This window comes from Furipterus horrens, unplaced genomic scaffold (genome assembly GCF_987537825.1).
Source record: "Furipterus horrens unplaced genomic scaffold, mFurHor1.1.pri manual_scaffold_6, whole genome shotgun sequence".
NCBI lineage: Eukaryota > Metazoa > Chordata > Mammalia > Chiroptera > Furipteridae > Furipterus > Furipterus horrens.
In genome coordinates this window covers 14,969,118-14,982,490 of record NW_028327176.1, presented here as the reverse complement: position 1 = coordinate 14,982,490, position 13,373 = coordinate 14,969,118, and the positions used below count along the sequence as shown (strand labels likewise).

General features: G+C 49.3%; 1 protein-coding gene and 1 long non-coding RNA gene across 4 annotated transcripts in view; one reads left to right on the top strand and one right to left on the bottom strand.

Moving 5' to 3' along the window:
• Window positions 1–13,373, top strand: part of PLB1 (phospholipase B1) — a 137,578-nt gene that overhangs the window by 118,600 nt on the left and 5,605 nt on the right. The window contains exons 51-57 of the mRNA XM_090280991.1: window positions 2,955–3,006; window positions 4,011–4,091; window positions 5,614–5,679; window positions 6,226–6,320; window positions 7,638–7,719; window positions 8,695–8,799; window positions 9,242–9,337. Of these exons, the coding sequence (XP_090137117.1) occupies window positions 2,955–3,006; window positions 4,011–4,091; window positions 5,614–5,679; window positions 6,226–6,320; window positions 7,638–7,719; window positions 8,695–8,799; window positions 9,242–9,337 (577 nt within the window). The remainder of the gene's footprint in view (window positions 1–2,954; window positions 3,007–4,010; window positions 4,092–5,613; window positions 5,680–6,225; window positions 6,321–7,637; window positions 7,720–8,694; window positions 8,800–9,241; window positions 9,338–13,373) is intronic.
• Window positions 2,076–13,373, bottom strand: part of LOC150005707 (uncharacterized) — a 29,243-nt gene continuing 17,945 nt past the window's right edge. Inside the window, exons 3-5 of one of the 3 annotated variants that reach the window (XR_016511893.1) lie at window positions 9,546–9,592; window positions 8,731–8,906; window positions 2,076–2,836 (exon numbers count right to left, since the gene is read on the bottom strand). This is a non-coding gene — a long non-coding RNA (uncharacterized LOC150005707). The other 2 variants (XR_016511892.1, XR_016511894.1) reach the window with 2 other exon arrangements.

The following is a 13,373-nucleotide window of genomic DNA, read 5'->3' as shown; positions in this document are numbered from 1 at the left end:
TTCTGAAAAGGCTGTTATTTTGACATTAGGGAGTTGGATGTTCAGGCTCCAGGAACAGCATGGCAGTTGTTTGTTTTCACTCAGGTTTCTGTTGTTGACAACAACCCAGATAATTAAAACTGAAATGCCTGACAGAGTTCATTGATTTTCTGCAGGGAAGTGCTGCGTATTTGCTTTGTAGCATGATTGCTGCACTCAGATCACCAAGGAAACGACACTGTCTTGACTCACTGCGTTTACAGGGAGCGTTCCTTTCACTCCCTGTAAGGCGGCCCCACGCTCGGGTTGAGTCTCTGAGCCACAGGAAGCAATGCCAGTTCCTCAGCGTCATAAGCAGGAGGAACTTATTTTTCTGCAAAAAACTGGGCTTCGTGGGGTCATAATGTCAACATCTAACTGCTGTTATGACTATTAGGTTATCATCATCATCATCATCATCATCATCATCATCATCATTATCATCATCATCATTGTCATTTCATTATTATTCTACAGCCCAGCCTTCATTGCCCAGGAGCTGGTTCTTCAGTGTCTCTCTTGCTTCACTCCTCTCACTGCCTTTTTCGGTTTTATTGCTACTCCGCCAGAAGACATCAGTGGCAGGGGAAGTAGCCCAGACACGCAGCTTCTTGTTACATCTCTGGTGCCCCTGTTCAGGAAAAGGAGAGTAAGCCACTGACCTAAGTGAGCAAGGCTGGAGGATTGTCCTCTCCTGTACCTACACTCCGTGTCTAGCTTGGTGTAGATAACGATTAATTCACCTCAACAGAGAGCAACTGAGGTAACGAGACCTGGGGTCAGACCACGTGTGTCCAGCTGTCAGCTCCCAGGCTGGCTAGCTGTGTGACCTTGGGTAAGTCACTTAGCATCTCTGAGTCTTAGTTTCATCCTCTAATAATTGGAATAATAATAGTATCCACCGGTAAGGGTTAAGTGAGATACTAATCCATAGAAAGCACTCACTACAGTGTATAATAGGTATGCAGAAAAAATTTGCCATTATTAGAGTATTTAGTTTCAAGGTTTTATTAAACATCTGACTTCCCTTCAGTCAATCAATGAACAAGAATTCATTGGACACTTGCCAGGGGCTCAGCCCTGAGGTGGTTACTAAAAGATACAAAAGAGTCAAAAGGTGAACTGTCTTCCTACAAAGAGCTTATTGTCTAGTTAGGGGGACTAAACAAACAAATCACTTTCGAGAAAAATCTGTTATGTATGGCAACATCGCAGACTGAAATGAATTTGTACTTTGGAGTGCAACCAAGAGAGCAGAAGAGTGTAGCATGAGGACTGGGCACTCCAAGTACAGAGGCAGACCCAGAAGGGACGTCCAGCCTCTTCATTTAGAAGGTGAGAAAAATTCAGCCTGAGCAGGACTGAGGAGGTTGGGTGAGCTCACGCAGCCAGTTATAGCAGAACTGAAAGGCGAATTCCAAGAGCAGGGTCTTTGCACAGGGATAGCAAAGGAAACAGAGGTGTGGATACCCGAGTGCAGAGAGGAGGCTCACGGGGAGGGGAGACTTTCTTGGAGCCTGAGGAACCTGGCTGGGAAGAGAGAAGGAAGTGGGCATTCTCGACTTCCCCCCTAGTGCTCATGTGGCCTTATTACCCATGAATTCCCCTTGTCACATCTTGAACCTATTAAAAGGTTATAGGTACTTCTGTGTTTACCTTTAACCAGGACAAGCTTTCTTTATATCTTTCTGATGCACCCAGCAATAGGTGTGATCCTGGAGGTGTAAACAAGAAACAAAGGCAGGGCGGGTCCCGGGTGTGCTTGGCCTCGTGCCCAGCTCATCGTGGGCATCAGAGATTTTAAATGGCTGTCCTGTACCAGCAACTATTTCTATGACTTCTTCCAAGGAAGCCTCTATGGGGTGTATCTCTTTGCTGACATCACTTCTCATAAACATGCAATACACTGTCTTTAAAAGTCTGCAATTTGATGTTTTATATATGCACATACCTGTGACACCATCCCTGCAATCAAGGTGATAAACACACCCAGCACCCCCCCCAAAGTTTCCTTGTGCCCCCTTTGTAATCCCTCCCCCTTGCCCCTTCCTGTCCCTACCCCACTCCAGGCAACCACTGACCTGCTTTCTGCCACTATAGATTAGTCTTCGTTTTCTAGAATTTTATGTAAATGGCCTCATAGACTATGCACTCCTTTCTTGTCTAATCGCTTTTATCCAGCAGCATTACTCTGAGGTGCATTCATATCATTTATATATCAATATCCGTTCGCCTTTATGGCTGAGTAGTATTCCATTGGCACACAGATCTCTTATCCAGAAGCATCCATTTCCTTATTTGGGGCAGCCATTCAGGAGATGAAGGGAAAACTAACCCTGTCCACTTTTGCCGCCCCCCCACCCATCCTGTTTTGTTGGGAGGAGAAGAAGTGAGGAGAGAGAATGGTTCAGAAATCCAAAGTAATTACCGAGAAAAACACAAGGATTAAAGGAACAGGGAGTGGGACTTCAAGGTTAAAGGAGTCGTGAAGCCTGGGAAGGAAAAAGCTGAGGAATAGTTTAGGGCTAGGGCTTTTTTCAAATACACAAAAGGTTATTTTTAAAACAGGCAGTCAAGTAAGAAGTGAGCAGTCTTGGCTTGCAATGAAAGAGCTGGATGGAATATAAGGGAACGTCCCGGTGGCAGGGTCGAGCAGATTCCACCCCAAGTGGCCCAAGAGGACAGGCCTACAGAAGGAGGCAGTGGGATGCACATCAGCCCCCGGCAGGGCTTGGATCCATATGGCTCTGAGGTCCACGGCGAGTTGCTGATTATGACTTGGTTGAGATTTCTTGAGCATCAAGCCTTTCAGTACTTTCTGAGGGAACAAACTTAACATTCGTCTTCCCAGAACACGTCCTTGTCAGGCCACACTCCTACAGCTTGAGCTCTTGCTCCTGAGCCAGCTCTCACGACCCCTTCTCTCTTCCTGCCAGGGACATGCCAGCCCAGGCCCGGGACCTGGTGGAGCGAATGAAAAACAGCCCTGTGAGTACAGAATCCCCGGGCCACCCTGCCAGGCCCTGGGTCTCCAGCTGGGGTGGATGCTGCAGCTCTAAAGGAGCCCCTAAACCCCGCTGCAGCTCCCGCTCCGGGCTTGCCTGAAAGAAGAGCCAAATGAGCCACAAGAAGCAGGCCTCACCTCAAAGACACCCTCTTCGCTGCACCCCCTGACCCTGACTCTGCACCCCAACCCCTAGGGCTGGCAGCAGAAGGGAGGGATGGAGCAGAGAGTTGGAGATCGATGGCCTTGGCCTCTGGCAGCTTCCCACTTTACCCAGAGCTGGCTGCCACAGCCCTATTATGTAAATGCTGGGTTCTAAAAATAGGCTTCTCGTTCCAGTCCTTCCTCCTTCCCGTTTACCCAGCCCCTCTCAACCTTCTCACTAGTCTTTTTTTTAAATGCTCTGTGTTTATGCCTTGGAATTCAGCTCCTGGCAGGACTCCTATTATGGTGGTGGCTGCGGGGAAAGCAGCCTCCTTGGAGGGCCTCCCAGCCCCTACCCAACCTCTCCCTACACGCAGGGCTCCCCCACCAGTATCCTCCCTGGTCCCACACTTGAAGAGCTCTCCCAAGAGGCGGCTCTGGGTTTCTGCTTCTAGCTGGGTCTTTTGCCCTCGGCTCCTTGCAAGACCTTTAGATCACGTTTTCAGGGGTGTGTTAATTCACCCACTTTACATGGGACTTCAGCTTTCTGAAGAGGATTTCAAGGGGAAAATAGTTCCCTGCACTGCATGAGGAGGCACACACATGCACACACATGTGCACATGCATATGCACACACATGCACATGCACATGTGCACGCACACAATTTGAGGAGCTCCCTGTCCAGCACCAAGGTCAAGGTGAGAGAGGCTCCACTCAGCCTCTTCTCTCCATTGTGATACAGACAGAGTAAGAGATACTTAGGGGGGGGCTGTCTGGCTTGGAAAGCACCACCTGAATGTGCCCCCCACCAAGCCCTAAATCTAGAATTTCCTGTTCCCTTAGGAAATCAACCTGGAGAAAGACTGGAAGCTGATCACACTCTTCATTGGGAGCAATGACTTGTGTTATTACTGCGAGAACCCGGTAAGTCCTGACTGGCCCCATTCGGGACCTGAGGAGGAGGGGTGCTGACTGGTGGCATTCTCTGTGCCTGGTATGCTAAGCTCCCTCATGGGAGTCACCCTGGCCTGCTCACCGTGGCACCTAGTCTGCCCAAGCAGCCCCTGGCTCATACACAGGCCCAGTGAGACCTGGCGTTTCCTGCTGCTGAGAGGCCCCCTGGAGACAACTTCATTGATTTCCTGATTCCAGAAGTGCCTAGAAGCACCCACACTTCAGGCACTGCTGATGGGGTGGCCTCTCTAATGCACACATAGACTGTTCTCTGGTGCCCAGTAGGTAACTAGCAAGGCTCACCTTATACCTGCTTGCAGTCTCTGCTTTGCTTCTTGGTATTTTTTTGTTGGGGAGGGGTGTAGGGTGTGCAGGTGGAGCTGAAACAGTGTCATAAGGGGTCGGAGAAGGCTGAACCAGGCCCAGTAGGATGGCTTGCTGTGCTGTAGGGACGTCACAGTATAACCAACCCCAGCTAGCTGGCCTGGGAACCCAACCCTGTTCCTACCATGGTTTCTTTGGGGAAACACGTCCAGACTCACGACCTTTGGGAAATTGTAACTTTTGGAATACATCTTGTTCTAAGTTGGGGACATCCTGTATTTTATTTGGCTAGAAAAAGACAGCTGCCATTACTCAGAGGTCATGGTAGAATGTTTGACAGTCATAATCAGGGAGAGAAGGCATTTATCATTCTGCGTGGCTCAGAGAGACCGCCACCAAAGGCTTGATGAGAATCCCTTCCCCTGCATGGGTTCACTCTGCCAGGGCTCTTCCCCTCTGTTCTCCGCCATTTCGCACAGACTCCGGAGGCAGAAGTGATACAACCCCATGGGGATGACAATGTCCTTGCATCTTGAGCTCAACAGGGTCCAGGAAGCCAGAAGTCACCCCAGAGCCCCCTGTGGACACTTGGTACAGGAAAATGCCTCTAATAGCTGCAGAATACCTAGAATACCCGTCCCCATGTAAACAGATTTATACTTCTGAGCGCATTTTTATGAAAAGGACCCGACTGCCAGCACACAGGACTAACTAGGATGGGGCTAAGTCAGCCTGCAGCCAGAAGATGGGCCAGGGGAGAAGACCCTCGAGCTGAGTCACAAGGGACAGTAGTAGCTAGGGGCAAGCAGTGGGGCCAGCATGGCCTAAGCCCAGAGGAAAGAGAGCATAGCCATCAGGGGTGCCACCCTGATGGGAGAAGGTTGAGGCTGGTGACAAATGGGACTGGAGAAGGGGCACTGCTAGGGTCTGAGATCCCAGGAGTGGGGTGAGGTGGGGATGGCTCATGGTGTCTAATACGGGTCTAGGGATGACTTCTTACAAGAGATACTGTCCACCAGCAACAAAGGTTGGGCTTCCCAGCCTGTCAAAGCCCCTCTGCCACCATCCCAGCCTCCAGGACCCTCCCCCACTGGACATCAGATCACCCTCCTCTTCCTCCTCTGAGTAAAACCCAGGAGCTGAGGAGAACCCCTTTCATTCTTCACAGGAGGCCTACTCAGCCAGGGAATACATTCGGCACATCCAGCAGGCCCTGGACATCCTCTATGAGGAGGTAGGAAAGGGCAGCGGCCGTGCTTGGGTCCCAATTCCTGCCAGTAACCTGCCTGTCTGCTCGCTCACTGGGGCTGCTCCCAGGGGGCATCTGGGCGAGTTGTGTTCAGTGAGAGGCACGCTAAGCAGGGCCCCACCATGAGCGGGCAGCAGGATGGAATGGGACAGGTGGAGGCAGCTGCCCACCCCCTCTGCGGGGAAATTCTAACTCGATCAGACTGTATTGTTGGTGGCAAAGAGCTTGCCTCCAGGGCCAACTGGCCTTGGTTGCAGCCAGGTGCTGTGGCTTACCAGCAACGTGACTTTGGGCAAGCGACTTCTCTGCGTCTCACTTTCTCAGTGTAGACAATGGGGCCGATAAAGAAGATTTAGTGAGATTAATACAAGTCATGTTCCCTCTCTGGGCTTCAATTTCTTTCCTGGTAAAATTGGGGAGGGGGGCAGTTGGTCTGTAGATGATCCCTTGGGCTCACTCCAGCAGTAATTAGTGCCCTGACTCCCCCCAGCTGCCTGGGGACTAATGAAACCCACCCCTCCGCTCCCACAGCTTCCAAGAACTTTTGTCAATGTGGTGGAGGTTATGGAGCTGGCCGGCCTGCACCAGGGCCACGGCGGGAAGTGTGACATGCCGCTGGCAGCTCAGTAAGTACACGATCCTGGTCCCAGGGTGAGGGCACCTGGGGAGAGTAGGGCTCACGAATGCCGATGATGAGACCATTGCAGGCAGAGCAGACAGTCCTGTCTAGAGGACAACTAGCCAGGGACTTGGAAAACCTTTTGGAAGTGCCTGTACATGACTGAATGCCTACTGAATGCAAGCCGCTTCATGTCTTGGGACCCCAGTTTGCCTTTCTGTTAAGTCAGGCAGACCAAATGATCCTTAAAGCCTCCTGACATGGTCCATGATTTCAAACTCCAGCTCCAGCGAGTTCGTCCACGTTTGAGAGGCAGCAGAGGGCAATGAACACTGAAGACAGCTGCATCTGGCCTCAGATCCTGGCTCGGCCATTAGGAGCTGTGGGAGTGTGCCCAAAACACCTAACCCTCTCTGGGCCTTTTACTCCTCCCCTGTAAACTCTCCTTGCAAAGTAGTTGGGAGGCCTGGAGGAAATGCATGGAAGGCCCTTGGTCCCCATGAGGCAGGCTCTCAGGATATAGTGGGTTTTATAATGTCCTTGGGAGTCAGTGCAAGATGAGAATTTCTGGTGGGGGCTAGAATTTATTTAAAGCTGCAACCCTGGTAGAAAGTTGCCATCTTCTGAGGCCAGAGGATCTCCCAGAGTTTTGCCATGGGAGGTAGAGATTCTGTAGCGGGTTGAAGGGTCCTATCTGGGGTCAAATGGATTTGCTGGGAAGATGACAAGTTCCCATTCTTCTAGGATGCTAGTCCCCATGTGGAGCAGCCAATGTCAAGGGGTATGACAGGCTCCTCCAGCCTCCGCTGCTCTTACATTGTACCTTGGCAAGGTACCCCAAGCTGACTGCCATATCCTAGCTGGACTCCCCATTCTGGAGCCCTGAGGGAGAGTCCCAAGCAGCTGGAGGTAGAGAAGGGAGGTTTCAGGAACATGAAGAAAGACTGAGTGATCATTGCAGTCTTCCCCAAACTCCAGCCCCTTCCCTACCTGGTCACATCCTGGAGAGACCCCAGAAGCCAGAAGCTAGGGGTGGGGCAGTCAGGCAGCATGGGGAATGGGCAGCCTGTCCCTACGGAGGCCCAGGCATCAGGTGCCAACTCTTCCACCTTCTCTCTCAACGAATACCTGCCGGACCTCGTGACCTTGAGGTTCAGTTCTGTGACCTGGGTCCACGAGTCAGCAAGGCTGTGTTGTGGGGCACCTGTGTCATCACCTTCCTGTGTGAGGCAGCACAGCTTCTTCGGTGTGTGTGTGTGTGGCCGGTGGGCCCACAGCCAGGCCACCCCCAGGGAGATTCTCCATAGGACCGCTTGTCTTATAGGAGCAACTGCACCTGCTTCAGACGCTCCCAAGAGAACAGCCCGGAGTTGCAAGAACTGAAGACAGTGAACTGGAACTTTCAGGTAGCCGGCACCCCTCCTATTCCTGCCCAGATGGGAGGCACCTTTTCTCCAGAGCGAGGATTCCAATGTCAAGTTTTCAGCAGGGCTTTCCCGAGAGCAAGGTGACACCCTAAAGCAGATCACAGCCCCTGAAATATTTGTGCAGATGACTCGAACACCAAGGCTGGGGAGGGGAGGGTAATGAGAAATCTCAGAAGGGAAGCTGGGAGAACTCCCACCTCCCAGCCCCGGTTCAGCCGTGAGCAGGTGAGCAGCGCTCAGCTGCCCAAATACCTGTCCTGTGGTGGCCTCCATCCCCCACCCAGGGAGGGAGGGGTGGTGTTCGCTGCCTGTTGGTCTCTCTCCCTTTTTAAGAGCCCGAGGCTTAGTTAGCCCCACTCACTTACTGCCCCCTCCCTTGACATGCACCTCTGAGCCTTGCTACAGCTTCTCCCTCTCACACATGGGGTATGTCATCTTACCTCTTCCAGCCACTTCCCCCTCATACATCTCCCCACGTCAACTTCCACCTGCACTTCACTGACCTGACATCGTTCTCGTGGTATTTTTTCCCCCCACATCTTGTCTCATTTCCCAAATGGATTCTAAGCTCCTTAAGAAGAAGCACATTTGGTCTATATCTTGTAGAGTCCACATTTTGGCACTTCAATCCAAAGACTATGGACACTGACCCCCTTAAGCTCATGAGCATTTAGGGGAGCTGGATCTGAACTGGAGCCGTGTTCTAATTCACCTCTTCATGCAGTGAGGACAGAGAGGCCTTTGGCCCAGGCAGAGTGGTCAGCGGCTCAGACCCAGCCCTGTGGAGACTTCAGAGTGGAATTGGGTGGTGCTCCTGCATGCACCCCAGAGCAGCCCCTTTGAGTCACCTTTGTCCAGGGTGGGTGGGCCCCCATCATGACCAACCCAAGGGGCAGGACTAGAACCTGTCTGTCCTTGCCAGGAGGGTTGAGCAGCCTCTCTCCCCCTCCACAGAGCGTCATCTCCAGGCTCTCCTACTGGCCCCAGTACCTGCAGCGTGAGGACTTCACGGTGGTCGTGCAGCCTTTCTTCCGAAACACCCTCGTCCCCCTGAATGAGGTAAGTGGCAGGCCTGTCGGGGAGGCACATGTGTAGAGGCCGTAGCTTAGATGACGTAGTTTCTTCTCCTTCACCCCTTTCTGGAATATGATTAGAACCTAGCTGCCCTAGGAAGGAAAAGGGGGAAATCCACATTGACCAAGCTCCCAAGACCTGGCCCTGCTATTTGCTGGATTGGGGCAGAATGGAGATCATCCTAAAATTTTTATTCTTTTTCAACTATTAGGTCAGGGATGCTGAAGGGAAAGGATGGACTATGGGTGACTACGATTCATGTCTGTTTAAAAATAAAAGTTCAAAAATTGGGGGATTTCTCCTTCAATATCCAAGCTAGTTATCAGCAAGGTTGGAAGGAGAAATGTCCAGGGTGCCTGCTGGGTGAGTGGGGGGCAGGCCACGGTGCCCTTCTTCCAGGAAGATAACCCCTTGCCTTTGGTCGCAGAGAGGAGGAGCTGACCTCACCTTCTTCTCTGAAGACTGTTTGCACTTCTCGGAGCGTGGCCACGCTGAGATGGCCATTGCACTCTGGAACAACATGGTGAGTGCCTGGGGGCCACCCTAGGATGGTGACAACAAATACCTCCTGGCCAACATAATGACATAGTGCCTTTCACCCCAAAGCTCAACAGAGCAGCACAATTTAGTTGGCCTAACAGAGTTGATTCTTTCAATAATGCCCCAGTACTGTCAGGGGATGACTCTGTAATCAGATAGATGGGATGAAAATAACAGCTTCAACCCCTTACCCTGTGATCTGGGGAAATGATCTCCCTACGGCCATCTGTGTCAACATCTGTAAAAACAAAGAAAATAACACAGATCTCCGAAATTTGAAATAATGTGTGAATAGCACCCAGCACAATAATTAACATTCAACAAATGTCAGCCCTATCACTCCAGTCTCAACACATCCCCAACTATTATTTCTTCAAACAGCAAGGAGGAGAGAGCCACCCAGCCTGTTTTCCCAGGCTGCCATCCATTTTCATCCTTTCTTAAGGTGGTAAAGGGGACCTTATGCAACAAACATAGAGCCCAGTGGCCACTGGAACACATGGCCTTGCCTCTGCCCTTTATGGCTGGCTACTCACTACCAGACACTCAGCTATATTTGCACAGAGCTTGACCAGTAACTCCAATAGCTATATCCTCTTGCAAAGAACAATGAAATGGCTTTCCAACCCACAGGTGCCTTTTGATCTAGTCTCAGTGGGTTACCCAATCCCTACCTCCGCATGCATGTTTTCTCATTTCTCCCATGGAGACTAAACACTGTGCACTGCTGCTCCTTCTCCTGCAGTTTAGGCCCCCTGTGTCCCTGCCAGCCCCCGCGGTGCCAATATTCCCACACCTGTCAACTCATCCAGGAGGTTCAGTAGCTCACTCAGCTGACTCACAGTATTGACTTTCTCCCTAGTTACACCTTCTCCTCCTCTCTTGCAACTGCCCCTCCTCAACACAGCAGGTAAGCAGGTTTCATCCTTAGCCTGCTTAACTGCAGACTCAGCCTTTCTCTCCTCTTGTTTTCCTCCTGTTGACATCACCTTCTGCCCACTCCTAAATCTCTCATCATACTCTCAGCCCAGGACTCTGAATTTCAATCAAAACATCTTTAAGTTCCCTCTGGTCCAACCTCCACACAGTAATTTTCTTAATCCAAGTTTGTACAGTACAACTGATTTCTTTTATAGATTGAAACTTCAATCTATAGAAATTTGTTTTGTAGAAACAAACTTTAGCAACATCCAGTTGTCCTTCAGTGGCTGAGTCATGACACTATTTTTTTTCAAATCCACCCTCTGCCCCCATAAGAATGGGTATCTATGCACGATCCTATTTATCCCCCTGAGATCTCGGGGGTCCAGATTCCTAAAAGGGCCCAGAATGCTAAGTCCTTAGCCTTTCCTCCCTGGCATTTCCATCACAGTATGGTCTTTCTATGGGGTGGCATTTTGAGCCTGCCTAATGCTAGGGGTCTCCTGGGGCTTGATGACTCAAAAAATGACAGGGTCCATTGGTTTCTTTCTGTGTGAATTACAAATGTAGTTCTAGCCTCCCTCTCCCAAAGCAGCTTAGAAGTTCTCCCATTCACCCAGGTGAGAGGCTTTCATACATAAAGGCAAGTGGAAGGGGCTTAGATCTGAAAACAAAAGGTACACACTGCCACGGGGCCATAGCAATAGCACCACAAGCCTGCCCATGGCTACACACCCATCACCGTCCCAGCCATATTTTGAATTTAAAAAAACAACAACAAAAACAAAGAAGAAGTGAACTAAAATCATCAAAGAATGTCTGATCCTGTGCTATATAATTTGGGGAAATAATGATATAGTCTAGTGTTTTCATCCCAAACCATCTTAGATGCATCATGCCAACTCTTCAGATTATTTTCTTACTGGGATTTCACCCCTACAGGGACATAAAATAAATAATAGGCCCGTAGAACTAAAAAGGCTCTCTGAAGTCATCTAGCCAGAATGCTTAATAATGAAAACACAGAGACATGAAGCAATTTGTCCAGGATCACACAGCGAGTTAGTGGCAGAACAGGGATTAGAATCCAGGTCTAATTGCCTAGCGTTCTACACACACCACCACCCGGCCTTCCCACTCCCAACCAGATAGGCACATGTGTAATCGGTGAATTCATGTCTCATAATCAGAGTCCTATGACATAGTGTCTGCAGGCTTTGGCTTGTGCTCCCAGAGTACCATACTGTGGCCATAAACACACTTTAAACTTTTCATTTCCTGCTCCTCCTCTCTTAACAGATTATGCTTCTTGCAGAGACTTTTGCAAAACCAGAAATATTAGCAGTGCCAGAAAATGTTTTTCTCTCCCTTTTCACTCTTCTGTCTTCTTACAAAGCTTTTCCTTCTTTTTTTTTCTGACGCCTATTCCTTTCCTGCTGGCGGTCTCCTCCTGTCAAAATCCCACTCTCAGCTACTGTTTGCATCTCCCCAGGTGCTGGGTGACAACCTAGGCTCCTGATTGGCGTGGTGGCCTTGACTCCAGCAGTTCTCAGCTCTTGTTGTAGAGTAGAATCACCTGGAGAGTTTTAGAAACAATTTATGCCTTCAACCACTTGGGAAAACTTTTTGGCATCAATCTACTGTGACTCAATGATTCCACTCTCAGGTACTTTCCTATCAGAAAGGAATGCACAGTTTCACCAAAAGATGCATACAGACTTTTCACAGAAGCACTATTCATTACCCCCAAATGGGAAACTCCCAGATGTCCACCAACAGGAGGATGGAATAAACTATGACATGCCCTAAGTGGCTCAGTTGTTTGGAGCATCATCCTATACACCAAAAGTTTGCGGGTTCAATCCCTAGTCATGGCATGTACAAGAGGCAATCCATTGATGTTTCTTTCTCTCTAAAATTAATAAACATATCCTTAGATGAGGATTAAAGGCAAAAAACTAACATGTTCATAAAATGGAATACCTTACAATGAAATACCTTACAATGAGGAGAAGCAAACTTTAACAACATGCAGATATATATATATATATATATATATAGAGAGAGAGAGAGAGAGAGAGAGAGAGAGAGAGAGAGAGAGAGAGAGAGCGATACACAGTATTCCCTCACTTATCATGGGTATTACGTTCTAGACACACACACCCCTGGCAATAGGTGAAAATCTGTGAAGTAGGAACCTTACATTTATTTTAGTATTTATATATATTTTAAGACTTTATAAACCCCTCCAACACACTTATAAACCGTTCCCAGTCCCTTATTAACCTTTTCCACACTTTTATAAACACTACTTATGTTCTTAAACATATTCTACACTCTTAAACCTACGCAACTTTAACAACATACGTATACAGTACCGGAAAATCCTGCGATACAGTGAGGCCGCAATAAGTGAACCGCGATATAGAGAGGGACTACTATATATTTCAAAAATAAGCAAATTAATATATTGTCTTACTGAGGGTGAATTACACCCGAAGCGGCTGGCAGGAGGCTCTGGGAATTGGTAATATTGTTTGTTGATCTGGATGCAGGTTACACGGTATGTTCACTTCATCACAAGTTACCAGCTACTCACTGGTGATTTGTCCTTGTTTCTATATGCGTGTTAGTTTCACTAAAAAGTTTATTAAAATAAAACAAAATTTCCTGGGCCTCATCCCCAGAAATTCTGAATGGCACCTGGGTTTGAAAGCTCCCCAAGTGACATTATTATAGAGGGTTTACAAACCATTGCCTGAGACTTATTCACCACAGGGCAACCACAGCAGTCTACAGAAATGAAAGCCTGACCGAGTCAGTCACATCTGGCCTTCAAATTTACAAGGCCCACCCCTCCCCCAAGAATAAAGGCCAGGCCCCTTAGCACAGTGCACCAGGCCTTCTGGGACTTGACCCTAGTTAACCTATCTGGCAGCCGCACTGCCACCCTCTGGTTTGCACTTGGCAGTCTCATAAGGCGTGAAATGTCCTGTGCTGTCCATGCTGACTCTGCCTTGTTTGTGCCTGCTGCCGCTCAGCCCTCGCCCCAGACTGCCCTTCCAAGCTGCTTCTCATGACTCTTGCCCATCTCTCGC